This window comes from Myotis lucifugus, unplaced genomic scaffold (genome assembly GCF_000147115.1).
Source record: "Myotis lucifugus unplaced genomic scaffold, Myoluc2.0 scaffold_23, whole genome shotgun sequence".
In the NCBI taxonomy this organism is placed as follows: Eukaryota; Metazoa; Chordata; class Mammalia; order Chiroptera; family Vespertilionidae; genus Myotis; species Myotis lucifugus.
This window is the reverse complement of record NW_005871071.1, coordinates 8,555,111-8,575,235: the sequence shown is the minus strand read 5'-3', so window position 1 is coordinate 8,575,235 and position 20,125 is coordinate 8,555,111. Positions and strand designations below refer to the sequence as shown.

The 20,125-nt window shown below is 39.0% G+C and overlaps 1 protein-coding gene across 1 annotated transcript in view; it reads right to left on the bottom strand.

Moving 5' to 3' along the window:
• FBN1 (fibrillin 1) overlaps window positions 1-20,125 on the bottom strand; it is a 236,126-nt gene that overhangs the window by 55,134 nt on the left and 160,867 nt on the right. The window contains exons 29-37 of the mRNA XM_006085996.3: window positions 19,121-19,243; window positions 17,919-18,044; window positions 15,823-15,948; window positions 7,591-7,713; window positions 7,332-7,454; window positions 5,520-5,645; window positions 3,658-3,780; window positions 1,799-1,921; window positions 1,339-1,503 (exon numbers count right to left, since the gene is read on the bottom strand). Coding sequence (XP_006086058.1) covers window positions 1,339-1,503; window positions 1,799-1,921; window positions 3,658-3,780; window positions 5,520-5,645; window positions 7,332-7,454; window positions 7,591-7,713; window positions 15,823-15,948; window positions 17,919-18,044; window positions 19,121-19,243 — 1,158 coding nt within the window. The remainder of the gene's footprint in view (window positions 1-1,338; window positions 1,504-1,798; window positions 1,922-3,657; window positions 3,781-5,519; window positions 5,646-7,331; window positions 7,455-7,590; window positions 7,714-15,822; window positions 15,949-17,918; window positions 18,045-19,120; window positions 19,244-20,125) is intronic.

The window sequence follows — 20,125 nt, the reverse complement described above, 5'->3', positions numbered from 1 at the left end:
TATCTCTATCTCTATCCTTATCCCTATCCCTATCCCTATCTCTATCTCTATCTCTATCTCTATCTCTATCTCTATCTCTATCTCTATCTCTATCTCCCTCCCTCTCCCTCTAAAAAATTAAATCTTTTTTTTAAAAAAGCACAGTCATCACCACCGTATGCCAGACTGACTTCCCTTTCTGAAGAGAAGGGAGAAGGAGATGCCTGCTGAACATTCATACCTGTGCTGAGTGCTTTACTCAAGTCATTTCATTTAATCCTATGAGGTATTTTATGAATGAGGAAACTCAGGCTTGCTAAGCAACTTGCCCAAAGTTACATGATTGGCATGAGATGGAGTCCTAATTAGAACCAGGTGGGCTGTTCCTCTCACTCATGTCACAGTCTGCCCTTTTTCTCCCTTATTGAGGCCTACATTGAATTATTGCTTATATGCTTGGGCCTTATTTTATTAGACAGTATACTCTTGGAGGGCAGGATCTAGTGAAATTCATCTTTGCACACTCAAGGTACATACTTTAGGTGCTCTAAGTACTTTTAGAAAAACTGAATAAATGGCCTTTTATCAAGGAAAGAATCAATGCCTGTCCCAATATACCGCATAAGTACATACCATTGACCTTTGCCAAAGAAACTACATCTGACTCTGAATCATCCTGGGGACACACTTAGAAAAATGGGAAGCCTTTTATTCTTTTTAGGATATATTATTTATGGCCTTAAAATCATCCTAGAACTTTCTTTAAAGTCATACCATAAGAATGGAATAATCTACCAATGGACACAGACAACAGGGGGGTGAGGGCATGAGTGGGGAGGGGGCTGCGAAGGTAATGTGGGGATAAGGACACATATGTAATAACTTAATCAATAAAGAAATTTAAAAAAAGAATGGAATAATCTTCCATTTCATGTTTGCTTAACTAATTGCTTCTTTTTCGAAAACTCAGGGACACTCAAATCTGTCCTAGAGCTTCTGAGACAAGTCAATAAATGACAAAGGAGAGACCAATCAATGTGTCCCTGGAAAGGAAGCACTATAAGTGACTTAGCCTGGAAGGTGTTCTTTAACATAATGGGATCTGCTTATCACGCAGGTAGGAGGGAACTGTAACCTGTTCCACCTGTCCTCTTAGTGCAAGCCAACTGGTGACACATCCTGACCACCAAATTGGGAGCAGGGTCCCCTCAACAAAGCAGAGAAGATTGATCTCCTTTCCTGATGGAAGAGTAGAGACTAGTGGCAGCTCCCTCCCACTGGGGCTTCTATTCTGTGCATCTAGCGAGGAGAATTGGCCAAACTGGAATAATGACAATAAATAAGAGGATGTCTGCTTACAGGTGTTCACAGCAGGGCACAGCTCACAAGGAGTACCCCAGGCTTTCCCCAGAGAACAGCAGCAGGAAGCTTTGGAAACACCAACTCCAATTTCATTGCTACAGGCAGTATCTCCATTGTCTCCTCGAGGTCGAACATCCAAATAGCAATTTCCAGAGCGGGTATCTATTTACCATACACAAACAAAAAAGTGTCAGGCAGATTCTTTCTACGTGGAAGCTGAAAATTTAAATCCATTTCAGAAACTGTTTCAGAAACTATTTAAAAACACAAAATTTATTTTTACGGAGAAACTAAATGGGGAATTTTCTACAGAAAAGGAATCTGAAAGTATTTCACAAATTTAGGAAATGTTCACATTTTCATATTACTTTTTTTAAAAAAAATTGAGAATGCAATGTTCAATGCTGCTTTAAAAATAACAAACAGTATGCTTCTCTGAAAAGTTTTAAGATCTTACCGACACAGCCAACTCGAGTCGGATTCAGCTCAAAATCAGGTGGACAATCACAGGTATAGCTGCCTGGAGTGTTGATACAGTTCCCACTGATACATGTGGTTGGATCCAGACATTCATTAACATCTAAAATCAAACAGCAAGGGGCAGAGTTGTCACAAGAGCCAATTGGGGAAGACATTACCATGAAATAGTAGCACCCAAATCTAGGGCTCCCAGTGAGAATTTTCTAAGAATTACTCATTATAATTACACCTAGAAATACAGTCTTCTACTTGTGAAATACAACCCCTCAGGAAGGAAATCTGTCATAGTTTTTGGTCTTTTTTCCTCTGGAACACATTTAGCATTCAAATTTGTCATCAGGAGAAAATATGACTTTGGAACTCGGAAAAATATTCCAGTCAAGGTAACTGAAAGCAAAACACGACTGTGACCTCAGTCAACCAGAAATTCAGACACAGGTTTTAAGAAAATGTATGTAATATGTGTGGCTTGTTATTTCATCAAATTAGAGTAAGATGTCCCAGGGAACCCTCAGGAGCAGGCACTTCTGCTGCTTCCTCCATTGACTGTGCTTGCCTCGTTGCAGCCCAGAGTGAGCACGCACATGCACGAGGCTCAGCGTTTCCACAAGGCCGCTAAGAGTCTCTCTCCTGTCACTGATGCTGGTTTGAGGATTTCCCTTTCAGTTTCTAGCCTAAAAATATGTACAAAATTCCAGATACTTAGGACATGGGTTTTGGCAAATTCCAACTCTGTGTAATCCTTTAGTTTGTGTTGAACACTCACAGAATACTCAAGATCAGATAAACAGGGATTCAGAGAGGAGAGGTTGAAGAATGAGGATGGTACCTTCTCCTCGGGACCTCCCCTTTGAACCTGGAACCTGTAGCAGAAAATGATTTTCCTCAAATTTCATGGGAACTTGGAGGGACAGGGCAGACTAACAGAAATGAGGTTGGACAGAATGATGCTGATGGCGATTTGGGGCACTGAGGAGAGGCTATGGTATGTGGAGAGGCAACTTCCTGTGTTATGCTAGAAGCCCAGCTCGGTGTCCTAACTGTCTTTAGGAAAACCAAGAGAAGAATGTGCCTAGTGCAGAGCAATCTGGGGACGAGCCAAGGGTGGATATGCAGTTTATGGTCATAATCTGGAGAGCCACTGAGTCATGATTTGTGAAGGTTGCTGGGAAAATCTCTTTCTTCCTGACATCCTGAGCCCATACAGAAGGGGACTGTTTCCTCAATATCCTTGAACAAAGGGTAGACTAGGATGGAGAAGAGCAAATGGCTTTCAAAGTCTTAACTCAGTGCCAAAGCGAACAGAGTAACAGTCTACGGGCGTGCTCATAGCTTTTCTCATGTATTTCCTGTGTTCCCAGAGAGTCCTTTGCTTTACATGAAGAGGATCGACACGCTACAAATGGGTGGCTGAGTGCCACATTCTCTGGTGACCACTGGCAGGCCAGGGCCGAGAAGGAGTGAGTAGGGCTTTGGAGAAGACAAGGAGAAAACCCATGATCCCGTGGCCTTCAGAAGGAAACTCTGAAACTGCACCCAAGGAGAAAAGGAATGGCTGGGAAGCCTTACAGCTGGAGCACCCCTGGCACATTCTCTGTATCACAGCTTGATTCTGAGGTTATAAACTCTGCTCCTTCAGCTGCCTTCAACTCTCTCCTCTGTATCCTCATGTCCAATCAGTTCCAAGTCTCAGAAAATGTATTCTGTGATCCCTAATGTTTCATCCCAGCTTTTTGTTTGTGACTCTGAATATCCTTGTGGAATCCCAGCAGGGCCCCGACAGCCAAGTCCCCTGGCACCCCTGGAAGCAAATTTTGCTGCCAATGGACACCTTACCTGTGCAGTTCCCGCCACTTCTGTCCAGTTCATAGCCAATCTCACACTCACAACGGAACAGGCCAGGAAGGTTGTGACAAGTTCCAAAAACACAGATGTTTGGAAGGGAGCACTCATCAATATCTTGGAAAAAGGTAAAAAAAATTAATTAAATTAATTTTTTACCAAAGAAACTGCCTACTATAATTCATCAACTAATGTTCTTAGGAAAATCAGGACTATCAGACATAAATGTAGGCACTTCTATTGACTTTTAGATGACTTGCTATGAGTAGGGATGTCTTTTAGGTGAGAACTTACTTTTTCTCAGCCTCTATTACATGCCAAGTAGTGAGCTAAGCATTTTACATATATTATCTCATTTGTGGTGTTTCACACAGGTCCACTTAACTTTTGTAAAGAGCCAAAAAGACCACATTAGCCTAAATTATTATTTTTAATCTATTCATTTACAGTTTTCATTGTAGGTTAAAATTTTGAGAATCACAAAGGCTTTGTGGTAACTTTGATAATCAGTTTTCTAACCCTCTGTATCCTCATGTCGTGTGTTTGCTATTGTTGATGGAGATCTAAAAACTGCAGACGCTTCTTCTAGGCCTCTGCCCCGGCCTCAGATTAACATTCTGCTGGTGTAATTGACACACGGGCACATTTTCAGCCTTGAGACTGGTTTTAAATAGCCATGACCACTCTGCTAGGGATGATTTATATTAAGAACAAACAAACAAACAAAACCTTCCCTTGTAGCATTAAGAGAAGCAAAACTTTGAATGCAACTATTTATGTTACCAGAGGTGGCACAGTACCTGTTTTCCTTGGATGTTTGGAATAACAAAACTAAACAAGGCATTAGGCACATAACCAAGAGCATAATCTAGTTTCTTGACTCAGAGGAATTTTATATCAAACTTTGCATATTAATATAAACTGTATAAAGAACACCCAATGATTCCATAACAAAGTATTTATAGAACTATATGAGGGAATTAGTATACATGTCATAGCTCAAGATTGATTTTGAGTTAATGTCCTATTAACAAGCAACAACTATTAGTTAAGAACATTAGTCAGGGTCTTGTTTAAATTTCTATTGTCAATTGTTATCATTTGTTTATTTCTCTTGAAATCTTTTTAGTTCACTGTAGCGACTAATTCTTCTCAATAAGGGACAATGCGCTTAAATTTCACATGTGTAGGCAAAGAGAAGAATCCCGTGTCTCCTAGTGGGATCCATCCTTAGCCAACAGGCTCCCAGGGCTCTTCCTGTCTGACCAACACTTATCAGAAAGACAGAGCCTTGTGCTGAGACATACCATGACCTATGGCATTATCCCAAAGGGTCTCCTACTGGACAGATTTGCAAAAGACATTTAGAGACCATGTGAGACATATGTACCCAAGACATTATTCTATGTGGAAAAGACTATCTGCTCGCTGTTATTTTAAAGCTTCTATTTCCAGAAACCAAACCATAGCAGAGACTCAAAACTGTGTTTCTATATCTAAAGAGAATCCTTCAATAGGCTATTCCCAGGGGACCAGCACTTTGAGTTCTTTCCCCCAGCAATGGGGACAAATAGATTGCATTGAGTTAAACACACGTGGTGATCTCTTCTCACCTATGACCAACAAGTGTACTGTTGCAGACTATCTGGCCAAGGTTCTGGATATGAAGCTTATGGCCAGGGAAGATTTTCTCTGCATAAAGAAAAATGATCTGGCTGGAGACCTAATCCCTCCACAAACTGAGTTGATGAGGTTGAAGCCGAAACACATTTCAGCTAAAAAATAAAATCAGGAATGTGTAAATAACCTAATCTCATCAGGCCTGCAAGGCCCCCAGCAGCCTCCCCAGCAGTTACCTTCGCAGGCTTTCCCGTCAGCACTGGGCACAAAGCCCATGTCGCATTCACAGCGGTATCCTCCCGGGGCGTTCAGGCACTGGCCATTGCCGCACAAGTTCAGATTCTCAGAGCACTCATCCAGATCTGCAGCCAGAAAGAAACACAAGTTACTCTTTCTCCATTAGTTTTCCCACTCCTCAGGTTCGACAATTTTTATAATTGTCAGCTTCCTGAGTGTGGTGGTGTTTGGTCACACTTTGTCCTTGACACATTTAAACTCACTTTTGAATGCTGATATTGAATATTCTGTGAACCTGGTGTTCAGATGCTAAATCATCACTAATGACGTAAAATGAATAAGTTAAACAAATCATTCCAACCAAGGCTTTTTCCAGCAGAATCATCCACATGAAGACACATCCATGGCAGGAAATAACATAGCATGGTTTGTGCCTATTTTTCAAATTTCAGGTTCAGCTCAGAGGGGAAGCAAACGAGCTAGAACAACGATAGAGGACACCAAAAATTCCCATCTGCTTAATGTTACCGAGTGTTGTTAATAATCATGGGCATTAAATATCAAACACAAGGATCATACGTGCCTAATACATGAAGCACTCAATATTTTCTAAAAAGTAATGAGAGGTTTATGCTGACAAAACTTCCCCGGGTTAGGCAAAAACAATTTCAAGTATGATACAACTTGCAGAGAGTTACAAAGAGCTCAGGTAGATCACTTCCTGGGCCCTTGCCTCTTTTTTGTTTGAATGACTTCTTCTGAGCAAAGTGCTCAGGATAAATTAACACTTCAAGTCATGTGAGCAGCTATGCTACATAGTGGTCAATGAGAAATGGATCTCGGTATCTTATTTAATACCAAAGCCCTGACATAAAAAGTGTTATCTGTTTTTACATGTTCATGGAAGTATATGTATCATACAGGGTGAGCCCATATAGGTTTACAATTGGAGTACTCGAAACAGTTTACTCTTGTACTATTATTTATTAATTAATTCTTGTATATTTATTATTATTAACCTACTTTTGCCCACCACTATATTTACACAATCACATTTCTAATCATCTATATTGAAGAAAATGTAGCAATTCATGTTAATTCCATGACTATTAATTATAACTGAAGAAAAATGTCACTGATATATTATAAAACGGGAAGTGAATGAATTCCTTACAAAGCAGTTGGGAAATTCTTGCTTATACCAATGTGGGGTGATAATGATGACAGCCTGTGGGAGAAAAACATATACAGTGGGGCCTTGACTTACGAGTGTCCCGACTAAGGAGTTTTTTGAAATACCAGCTGTCTCTTGGCTGATTTTTTGCATTGAATTGATAGAGTAATTTGAGTTAATGAGCTCCTTAACGAGCTCCTTAATGAGCTCGGTCTCGGAATGAATTAAACTCGTAAGTCAAGGCCCCACTGTACTGCCAACATGATCCAGAACATAGCTTCCTACAGCAAGCTCACTCTCAAGTACGGCATGAAAAACAAGTCAACAGCGAGAAATGGGCACAAAAATATAAAAACTAAGGTTTATAAAAGGAAGTGTGACTTGTTTTAAATTAATGACATCACTAGATACAATGAGATATATAGAGCACTAATAACTATATACATATATAATGAGCTTCTGAGGTTTTCCTAACTGACCTAGCTCCAACTTTCCATCCCACAAGGATCTAGTTTCAAAGAACTAATCTTTTATGTTGAAGACATCCATAATTGACACAGCCTTCAGAAAAGAATTGGTCTGAAAGACCTTGCTTCTCTGACTGCTATTTATACAGCTGTTTCCATCACAAACCTACCTGTGCAAGTGAAGCCATCGCCTGTGTACCCTTCCTTACAGAGGCAGCGGTAGGAGCCCATGGTATTCTTGCAGTCTGCGTGCTGGCTGCACATGTGGGTTCCATTGGAACATTCATCCAGATCTGAAGGAAACAGAACATTTCATTATGAAATAACGTGTGTCATTGAACATCAATAATGCACACATTAGATTTTTCTTTACAGAATTCATATAATCTCTGCAGTTCATGGGAAAACGTCTGTTATTTTCCAACGCACCAGTGCACTTAATGCCATCTCCGATCCATCCGGGGCTGCAGCTGCATTTGAAGCTTCCTGCTGTGTTGGTACATACGGCGTGTCTGTCGCAATTGTGTGCTCCGATTTCACATTCATTGATGTCTGAAAAAAGAAGCAGCGGTTTAAAAAAAAGTTTATAGCACAGATGCCTTTTTGGCCTTTTAAGTTGTAGCGATAGGAACTTAGTAACATCAAAAGTGGACTTACTTTCACACTTCCCACAGTAAAATATATATTGGTTTAACATCCACCTAAATACTCTGCAAAGATTGAACAGCTTTAAATTTCAATTTATAAAAAAACAACATGATGCTACTTGCTATTATTGACTCTAATTATTTTCCATTATACTATGTAAGTGTCTAGTCACTGCAAAACAAAAGGAAACATTTCCCAGTTGACCTTAAAAAGTGAGTTGCCTCATGTTCTGTGATATTAACACTCATGGTCAGGCGTTTCTATATCCAATATTTTTATTAAGACAATCATATAGACAAAGGAATGCAATGTGTTGGCATATTGGAAATATTCTATATATTAAATATATTTTCTATATTCATATTCTATGTTTTCTATATTCATATTCTATATATTGAATATATTTTATTCTTAAATATAAAACACTATTATTTAATTATGCTTTATTTTTATAACAGTTTTACTTGAGGTATTGCTAATTTAAGCATTTGCAGAGAATTTTCCTTAAGGCTGTGTGTGAACCTTCTTTTCTCTAGCTTCTCAGAGTCCTAGCACGTTGGAGACCCAAGTCTTCTTGCATGGTTCATGTAAAAATCAAATCAATCCAATGGAGATGTCTCTGAAAAAGGAGTACCAGATTAGGGTCACTTTACTAAGACTCCCAATTCTTGAAAGTTCTCCATTCTCCAAATTTTCCTTTCCAAATTTAGCCAAGATAGATTCTCTAATATAAAAATGTTACAACAAAGAATATAAATGGGTTTTTTTCTGTGAAATTTTAATTTATTGTAAGATTTATACATTTGATCTTTGTCTCCATTTCTGCCACAGAGCTCCTAAAACCTTGGAATTTCCTAAGTGATGAGAGTGAGGAAGGTGTCTTTTATTATGGATAATGAGGTGACTGTAGGCAGGAGGGCTGGTTGGAAGGAGAACCATCCCTCTGATTACAGGCTTAGAACTTTCAGTCCCACTCCCCTGACTTTAGGACAAGGTATGGGGAGAGGGGTTGGAGGGTGAATCAATCCAAGGCCACTCATGCCTATGTAAAGAAGCCTCCATAAAATTCCAAAAGAACAGGATTCGAAGAACTCCCCGGTTCGTGAACACATGGAGATTCAGCAAGAGCGTGCCCTCTGGGACAGAGTTCCACATCCCTTCCCCATGTCTTGCCCTTTGCATCTCTTCCGTCTGGCTGTTCCCGCGTTACATCCTCGTATAACAAACTGGTAATCTAGAGAATAAACTGGTTTCCTGAGTTCTGTGAGCTTCTCTGGAAAACTAATCAAACCCAAGGAAGAGGTGTGGGAACCTCTGATTTACAGGATTTGTAGCCAATCTGTCAGAAGCACAGGTAACAAACCTAGACTTGCGATTGGCACTTGAATTGGGACAGTCTTGTGGTACTGAGCCTTAACTTGTGGACTCTGACACCATCTACCTGAAGCCAGTGTCCGAATTTCATTGAATTATAGGACACCTTGTTAATGACGAGAGTTGGAATTGGTACCATAATCTTATTTCCTAAAATTAATCCATTAGATAAGGAAAGCCAGGCATCTAACCTCATAATCAACTTTTTTATTAACTAAGACAAAGAGCTCATAGGTATGGATGACTCTATAGAGAAACCAGTGCCTAACACAAAATTTGGGTCAAGGAGGATAATTTTGGCCTACAAAATGTTGCAAGAATTTTCAGTGCTCGCTTGAATAGTGGCATGAATAGGAAACTGGGCAAGCAACTTATGTGTACCCTTTTGTTTACTTAAGAAGCCCAATTAAATTATTTGAAAGTGTTTGCAAACCCGCTGTTTGCCAAATATTTCATCTGAAACTCTGACATGGTCCTAGGCTCTTTGGCTTCTTCAGAACTTCTAGAAGAAACACAAAATAAAATAATAAAATTTCCCTACCAAGTTATTTTGCAGTGTCACTAATCATCATAAGGTGAAAACACACCTGAAAGTTCTTACAATTACAACGTATTCCATAGGTGACTTTAATGTAACCTTGGCAACCACATGAACCTATTGAGTTATTAACAGGTCAAGGGAGGCACATACCAGGCAGCTTTAGACATGTGATTGGGAGCTTTAACCAACTGGATAAGTGAGCCGGGCACATTCCAAGGCCTGCCCAGGTATAATAGTGCTAAGTAGGCACAGGAATTCAAGAAAGTAAGCGTGACCTAAAGGGCCCCCAACCAGAGCCATGGACATGTCTCTCTTCCTCAGATAATCACACCCCTCAGAGGAGTTAATGCAAACCAGCGCTTCTTGCAGAGTCCTCATAATTTCCCTCCTTTATTTGTCATGATCTCTGAATTAGGTAGAAATAATGAGCTTCAATTGCCTAAGTATTGAAGCCTCCAAATGTTACAAAATCAAGAGATTTTCTAAGTGGAAAGAATTTAGAATTCTACTTTCCTTATCCTCAGTTTCCAAGAGGCAGAGACAGAGGTCCCCAAAGGCATGGGGGCTTTTGAGGGCCTCACAGCCAGTGAGGGGCGGAGCCAGGACCACCAGGAACTCACTTTCCCCGTCCACTGCTTAGTGCTCTTCCCCTTAGGCCCCGGCTGCCTAATTGGGCTGATTTCTTTAGGTACACCCCGACTTTATTCTAAGTCCTGCTTTATGGAGTTTTCAAAATCTTGGTGAGTTTAACAGGCTCATAGAAGTCTTCACTAATCTTTTCTACTAAGTGTAATTTTCAGAGATTATCATAGCCTGTCAATCTAGTCATTCTGTAATCCTTTTCTTTCCAGTTTTCTAATGACCAAAGTTACCTTTATTTTCATATGGATTATTTTTAACTTTCCATATTTAGTGTTGCAATTAAAAAAACGACAATTTCTTTTAAAATGAGAGGCGCCCTGGCTGGTGGGCTCAGTGGTTAGAGTGTCAGCCCGCACATCAAAAGTTCTTGGGTTCAATTCCCAGTCAAAGGAGCATACCTGGGTTGCAGGTTAGATCCCTGGCCTAGTGGGGGCGTGTGCAGGAGGCAGCAAATCAATGTGTGTCTCTCTCTTTCCCTCCCACTTCCTCTCTCTAGGAAGCAATGGAAAGAATATCCATGCATGAGGATTAACAACAACAACAAAATTAAAAATAAAAGGAGCTTCTCCCTCCTTTTTAAATTATTAATAATATGCTAATATAAATTTCTAATTCAAGAAAAGATGTGCAATTTCACCACACATTTTCAAGGTGAAAAGAAATTATATTTGCAAGAAGCCATGTATCATGGGCTTTAGGATATGAGGAGAGAGTAACTCAGGAGCCAATATTCAATTCCCCATTTTGTGAATATCTGTATACCATCATTTCAATGTCTTATACTCTCAGTATGTGACACATGAATTAGAAAGACTTGGTCATAATATAAAGGCATCTCTGAATAAAAAGTTACTGCATGTATGTATGTGCACACATGTGCCAACTATTATTCCTTAATCGGTTTTGTGGCAGACTTGGGCCTAAGACTGCACCTCATTATAAAAACAAACAGAAGGGGAAACTGAGCCCTAAGAAAAACAAGCAAACAAAAATGCTGCATTCTAATTACAACACTCTAGTCTTCAGTAACGTGAAGGAAACATAGCACTCGTTTGCCAAGAACATCTCTTTCTGTACAAATGTTCTCTTTCCCCCACAAGTTTGCTCCAGACAGAAAATTCCTTTTTAAGATTAAGAATAAAGCATAAGCCAAGGAAAGCAAGGGAATTCAAACTTAGGGCTGACACTGCAGCCTCCGTAACCCCAGAGCTGCCTCACAGACTCAAAGGTCCTATTTGCAGGGCTCCCTGGAAGGGCAAGGGTGTGGCCTGAGCAGACCCCAGGCGCAGGCTTGGGTGTGTTCCACTGCCATTTGAACAAGGGCTGTGCTCTGAGCTGCTTGGCCGCCTCTGGACCTCAGACAGGGAGAGGCTGTATCGCCCACACAAACACCTGCATTCCCACCATCTGGGCATCAGTCACGTGGTGGACACACTGGCATCTCATTGATTAGGCATTGGGGAAAAGGACGTTTGAGTGAATGGAGAGGCCAAACGTGAAGGCTACTTGGATTTCTTCATTTGAATCCAAATTTGGAGCCAAGATAATTTAAGTGAACACCCACCGAGTTTCCACAGGCTGACAGCCAGTGGAGAACAATTAACGGCGATAAGAAGCTAGAAGAAAGTGGGTGCACAATTGTCACTGAGTGCTGGTGGTTTTGAAGTATATGATTCTCTCTCATGGACCCACTAGCAACATTTCTCAGGTAAAAAGAAGCACACAGTTTGAGAAATGGCATTACCATGAAATCCCGCTATTTTAACTCAAAACAACTGATGTTAATGGTATACCTTGCTAACTGATTGAGTGAGCACATGAGGGTGGAAGGTTCTTGCAAATTAGCTTGTGAAAGCCAGGACCCACCAAGGGTGGCACCTAGCAGCAACCTAGTTCTTCTCTTTCTGATTGGTTGTCTAATGACAATTAGGCAAAATGAGCAGCAGAAGCCTTGCATGGGGCCACAGAAACACTAACCCAGCAAGCTCCCTCAAGCCAGGGACAGAGAGCTGTGTTCTAGATTCAAACAAATGTACTTTCTTCCTCCATTAAATCAAACATTCTCCTCAAACCAGGATTTGGACAACGCTTACGGAGAAAAAAGAAACCTAACATCTGTGTAGGCTGGGAATGTAAGTCAGTGGGTGGATTCTGAACACTGCTGAAGTGATGGGGGGCGGGGGGGGGGAAACATGTTTATTTGTTAAAATGGAAACAATCAGTAATGACAAGGGAGCTGAAATATTTAGACAAAGCTGTAATGGAACCCAGAGGACATTTTTCTTGTTCTCGTGAAACAAAGTTCCTCCCTATGAAATAGTACACATACTTTTATAATTCCTTTACAGGCTCTTATTTTAAAAATATATATTATGTATATTATACATATTATGCTTGTATAGAAATATATATAAGATATTCATCAAAAACATAGTTCCAGGTCTGCTCTTCATTGTTATTTGTTGTGTGGCTTGCTTATCCCATTAGGAGAGAACATATCTGTATTTATATTAGTTGCCTGGGACATTATAAACACTTGTGTTTAACATGGCTATCACCAAGGTAACCTGCTAGTATTCTAAGTTGGGAGTGACACTAATTTTAAACTAAAAGCAGGCTAAAAGAGACCTAGTTACATGGGATTAAAAACTATTTTGGCTCAGATTTTTTAAAACTTGTTTTTAAGTATACCAGACGTGCTACCAATTCCTGTTTGTGTAAGTCATTTTCAATCAGATGTGATACCCTTGGTTGTTAATAACAGTACTTACAGAGGCCCTCTTTTTCTTTCCCCCCGAATGCACCCCCTCCTTCCCTACTTCACCGCAGGGTGTTCACCCAAGGGGAAGGCTTATCTGATTTCTTCAAGCTCATGAACCAATGGGAGAACTAGGAATAAAATCCGGAGTTCTTCTGCCTCACAGGAGAAGAGCATAGGCCACACTGGTATGATATCAAAGGGGCCATGAGACTGGAGTCTTCTCCCTACAGTGCTATCTGGGTTTTACGAAATTAAAATTCATCTTAGGCTATAATTTAAAAGTAGATGGATGTTGACACTTGGGAAGAGAGACAGTAATTTCTTGGACTTCAAATCTATGTTTCTGTTCACACAATTTACTGAAAGATTGCTGTTCGTACAGTAAAACTGGTGTCATCTTATCTCATATGATGTACACAGCTCTTATCACCAGAGTCTCAGTATCTGTGCAAACTCACTTACCACCAAGCCTTTTAATATAAAGGGGGAAGATTTTTCTTTCTTAAAACTGACTTCAAGTGTGTGTCAGTAAATAGTAGTATAGAATTTTGCTAGACTACAAGTTATGTCTTCAATTAAAAGGCTTCTAGACACTGTCTACGTCTCATTTTACAATAACAACAGGAGCTACCATTTATTGACTGGCTACTGAATGTCAAGCACTGTGCCAAGGGCATTATATCTCACTTACCTAAAATAAAATTAACATTGCATGAAAATGTAAGCTGTCTCCATGGTGAAAGGCCTAAAATAATTGGCCTCTGCACATGGCCCTCTTAGCTGGAATTTGGAGCATACAATTCTAGAAATCTCTTTTTCTTATAGCTGAAGAACATCCCATTAGATTAACTTCCCCCTTCTTAAACATCCCTATTACCTGGGGTGAATTTCAGTGAGTTCAACTGAGCCAAACATTGTCATTAGCCTCTATTAAGTAAAATGCAATATGAAACTGTACTACCTTTCCCTTCATTACTGCCAGACCCCTTCCCCCTTATCCCAAATTCTGTATTTATACTGGAAACTAAAAATAAAGCTTACACCATAGATGTAGTGAGCTAAGCATCATTTGTACCCCAGAGACCACATGAGGAGTTGAGATTTTAAACACTGTGCTATTAGAATGGACCCCCTAGCCATGCTTCATATGAAGAGTAATATAGTGAGGATGAAAAGCATTCCAACTTCATGCTTATTTTTACAATTTGGCTAGAATCTGCCATTTTTGAACCAATAGTAATATTATTGGTGTTATTTTGTATATCTATAACTTTGAAACTTGGTATTATTGCACAGCTTAAAATGATAATATATTTGGGGGTTTTCTTGGAAAATGTTGCTATAATTTAGAAAAGGATCTGTACACTTACCACGTTGCCAATCTGAAAATATTTTAATGTTCATTCTAAGTCACAGGGGCTTGCCAAACTGGCATTTGGAATTAAAGTCTGTTATTTGTAAAGAAATTATGCAGTTACCTAATTCAAGCTCACCATGGTCTCTATTATGTTTTAAATTATGTTATATGCCATAATCTATTATATAAATAATTACTGAAAAATGTTGCTCATTATTCTACATACTTAACACATCATTGTCTCACGTTTGAAAATAACAACTAAATACTCCAAAACAAAATCACTCACAAAGAATTACCTCTTTCATTTGACATTTAATAGAATAATCTAGAAATACTGTGAAAAGATTTTCTTGGTTCCTGGGTCGATGCTCAACCACTGAGCAACCCTGGCTGGGTGTAGAAAGATTTTTCTTATTGGTATTATTGTGCTATTAGTATTAGACAACCAAAATTACAAAATGGCTTAATTAGCACTACATAAGATTTGTTAAGTCCCAGGAATAAAGACCTATGTGGGCTAATGCCACTTACTACATCAAAAGCACACTAATTTAAGGAATTAGAAGACTGATGAGAATTGATGAAATATTTGAATTATAGGATATGCTTCTTTAAAAAGTTATGACCTTAAATAAAATATTGGCAGTGAAGGTTATTGAGAAAGGCTTGCTTTAATACAATCACGTGCCAGTTAATGACAGGATACGTTCTGAGAAATGCATAGTCAGGCAATTTTGTTGTTGTGCGAACACCAGAGTGCACTTACACAAACCTAGATGGTGCAGCCTCCTACTGTAACTGGATGTGCTGTACCGCTATATGACTGGCTGTGCAGTAGATTTGTTCACACGAGCATCACCACAAGAACATTGAGCTATGACATTACCACAGCAACAGCATTTCTAGGTAATGGGAATTTTTCAGCTCCATTATAATCTTATGGGACCACTGTTGTACATGTGGTCTGACGACCTAAACATTATATGTGGTGTACAACTGTAAAGGGATATGACTGTCTGGTAACTAGCATGTTAATTACTTTGATATAAAATGTGATTTTAATTTCATAAAAATGTGATACTTATAGTATTAGTTATAGTGGTAATTTATCCAATATGCCTTGTTTAACAGGTAAAGAAAAAACTTGCAGCTTAGATCCAATCTACAGTGAGACAAATTTCAAAGAAGTACAGGATAAGTTAATAAAAAAATATTACACAAAATGCTTTATAATGTAATTAAAATGTTAGTAGATCTAAAATTTGTATTAATGTATAATTATGGTAGCAGTCTCTTAACCACTTAATGTTTTATTGTCTGATTTAAAAAACATACCTGTACAGCCAGTTTTTCCTTTTTTGCCTGAATATCCCATGTCACAGTGGCAGATAAATGAGCCTTTCGTGTTTTCACAGGTTCCACTTAGACAGATATTTGGATTCAAGTCGCATTCATTAACATCTGTAAAACATAGATATCATTAATGCATATAACCATTTATTTGATATCAGTGAGTACTTTTCCCCCTAGATAATGCAACTGTGCTAAATAAATCAGAAAGGGTGAAATACTTCCACTCAAAAAAATGCATCAGATCTGTGGAGCTCAATTCACATGTCCTTTCTACATTGCAGGCTAGCCAGCACACTGGCAATTTATCTGGGCCATAGGCAGGAGGTCAAGTAAGCAAAGAAACTGATTGACTCTAGGCTAAGTATAGAGCCTGTTTATGTGACAGTCTAGAAAACTTTTCAAAACAGCATATGATGTTGCAAGATGAAACTTTTAATTCAGTTTGCATGATGCCAACAAGTTAGTTTCCATATTTTTAAAGATAGGACAGAAAAACTAGTAGTCTTAGTGTAGGTAGTTACAAACTTCACTTTTCCCCCAAATTTAAAGTTATTTACTTTGTTATGACATTCACTTTCACTTCTGGGACTTCACAAATATTCAGTAAGGGTTTTCTGAAGCTATAAATGTGATACAATTTAAATATTTTCAATTTTCAATTCCTGCTTCTGGCCAAGATGGAGTAACTGGCACAGAATTTACCTTCCCACCTGAAGCAACAAAAGGACAATAAAGGCAACAAAAGACAGTGATCTCAAAGAAAGAAAACAAACTAGATGAGTTCTATGAAGCCCCAGATTACTATGTAGGGAGAGTTTTAAGTCCCTGGCATAGAGAAGGGATGACAGATGGAACCAGGTAGTGTCCCCGGGTCAAGGAGGTAAAGCTGGAAGTCCTGAAAGGCCCAGGTCACTAGAGTTCACAGGGCAGGGCAAGGGACAGATGGAAACTGCACAGTAAGAAAGCATCCAAATACCTGCAAAGGGGCCCAGTCAAGTATTCAGATGAGTACTGATCAATGGATTCATGCAAGGAAACTACTCAAAGCTGGGGGAAGTACCACCCACAGGAATTAGAGGAAACAATCATCAGCGTTCACGGAAGGCCTGGACTTGTGCTTCTTCCTACCAGTTTGGAATATCCCAGAATTCACAGGGGGTTGGGTAGAGTGTCCAGAAGGATCTTGCCACAGTAATGGAGCAAAATTAGCCCAAGACTAACTTTTCTTAAAAGCATAATAGCAAGATTTTGAAAGGATCGATCTGTTTCCAAATAACTTAGCGGAGTTACATAATAAAGCTCAAGAATATTTCTAGGAATCCAAAAATATCTAGCACCTAGTATGTAAAAATTTATAATGTCTGGCATCCAATCAAAAATTACCAGGCATTCCATGAAGCGGGAAAATATGAACCATACTAAAAAGTCAATTTACTGAAATGACTCAGAACTGACACAGATGACAGAATTAGTGGAACAAGACATCAAAACAGTTATTTAACTGTATCCCATATGTTCAAAAGCTAGAGGAATGATTGAATATATCGAATAGAGACACAGAAGTATGAAAAATACCTAAGTAAAATTTTAGAGATGAAAATGATGTCTGAGATAAAAAATATACTGAACAGGATTAAAGGCAGATTAGATATTGCAGAAAAGTTTAACAAATTTTAATACATAGCAATAGAAATTCTAAAACAAATGCAATCAATTCTAGAGTTATTGCATTTTGTCAGAAAAAATAAATTTTGCTTGCTTTTAGTTAAACATTTTAAAAGCCTAAACTCTAATGATAGCAGGAGGGCTAAGTGGACAGAAATAATGCATAAACAAAATCAACTCTATCTGGAATTCACCAATGGTAGCTCATCCACATAACATATCTGACAAGAGCATCATATCACAGTCACAAGGAAGTTGCTTTTTGAAATGCCAGTTCTGGAATATTAGCATTATACCCCTAAATATCCTTACTTTTCATATAGGATCTATCAGCTCCCCAAACTAATCCTTATGTAATTTAACAGTACTTGCGAATAATCAGAGAAAATGGAAAATTCTGTTTCTTTGCTTACCTACACAAGTCTTCATGTCTTCAGATGCCATGAATCCATCATAACACAAGCACCTGTACTCTCCAGGTATGTTGGTACACTGACCACCATCACAGATATTGGGGTTATCTTCACACTCATCAATGTCTGCAGAGAATAAAACCAACAATGACCTGTTGTTGATATTGGTTTTCTTAGTTCAGTGACCCAAGTTGAATGGACTCAGCCTACTTGCATTAGAGAATTAGTTCTCAAATCCAAATGAAGCTTTCCATAGAACATGCTATCAGGAGAGAACCATTTTCAAGATTCCAACATACTGTTCAAGGTCAAGGTTCACATCCAATTAAAAGTCCATCATTTAATTAGCAATTTTATCTCTGATATGAATTTGTCATTTAAAAATGATTATGAATCCTATTTTTTCATGAAATTTAAATGCCTAAAGTCTATCATCTTCTGTTTTATTGATATGTTTAAAGTGAAAACTAGTTAATAAGCATATCTACTCAGATGTAATTTTAGTAAAAATATTTCCAACATTTAATTTTTATAGCAAAATATATATATTTAGGGCTTTTCAGGGAGTTTTTTGAGGTCAGATAAGATATTTTTGGTCTCTACACCTAAGTTATCTTCTTAACCCAAGCCAAAATCAGTACCTATACTACCCACCTTATTTTCCACCTCTAGATGCCTACATGGCTCTTCTAGCCCAGGATGATACATCAAGAAGTGTAAATTAGACCAGCATTTCTCACATCCAAATCACTTGGAGAGCTTGTGAAAACAGATTACTATGCTCCACCCCCAGGAGTTTCCGATTCAGTGGGTCTGGGGTGGGGCCCAAGATTTGTTATTTCTAAGACATGCTCAGGTGAGGCTGATGCTGCTGGTCCAGACAACACACCCTGAAGAGCACTGAAGTCAGTCAAGAGATCAGATTCTTCAAAATTCTGATCAATGGAGACACTATTTTAGACTCCACTTGTTGAGCATGTGCCAGATACTACACTAAGTGCTGTACATACTCTTCCACATAGGCAATCTGACCCCTGTTTTATAGATGAGAAATCTTATGCTAAGGATCTTTATCAATGACACACAGCGAAAATATGTAACAAACCAAAGATCTGGACTCAGAACTATTAATTCCACATTCGAGGCACCAAACTACTCTATAAAGGGACCTGTTATTTCCCAGGAGGCTAAAACCTACTTACCAGTACATGACCTCTGGTCGGGCATTAGTGCAAATCCCGGCTGACAGCTACATTCATAGCTACCTTCAGAGTTTGTACAGAAGGTCTCACAACCACCATTCATTATGCTGCATTCGTCAATGTCTAAAAAAATATAAAAATAATATTACCTTTTTCTGTGTTTATGATCATGGCATGTATTTATAATTTCTAGGCATGGGTCAAGGAAAACAAACAAACAAACAAAAAAGAACATCCTAGGGCAACTGGAAGTCACCACATTGCTTGGTTCCTTCAAAAAATATGAACTACACACCTACTATGTGCTAGAGATGTGAAACTAATGGTGAATGTGATAGACACAGGACCTACCCTCAAAATGCTGAACTGCAGCTGGAGAATTAGATGAAAAATTAATTACACAATACACAGTGTGCCACATGCAACATAGAATAAAAGCTAGGGACTATGAGAACATATATGACAATGACCACATGGGTGAAATTCTCTGGGTCACAGATTCAGTTATAAACTTGACATTCGGTTTGACTGGCTGAAGTTCTAAACCTTTCAAGAACTTGAGTTAGAGTTCTGAGGTTGTCCTGGGCCATATTTCAGGAGAATTTTTGGGCTGATTTATGACTTTGGGTAGAAACCATGTGAGACTTGGCAGTTCCACATGATGTACACCCCAAACCAGGCAAAAACTGGCAGTTTGCACAAAGTTTCACTTTGACTTTGGGCATAATAAAGCCACAGGGTTCTCTGAGCCACTCTTTCCAGCACGACTAAACCTACAGAGGGCCAGCCACAAAGCAAAAGGCTTGTCCCCCAAAGCCCCCTCTTTAAGGAGTGCCACACCTGGCCTCTTTCTGGGTAAGATATCATAGTCTTCTTTCGAATAATTCTTCTTTGAAATCTCTCAGCTGATCTAAACCACGTAAGGGCAGAGATTACACCCTATGTTTTTTTGGCTTTTTCACAGCACTCACCATGCTTCATTATTTCAGGGGGCTAGTAATCACG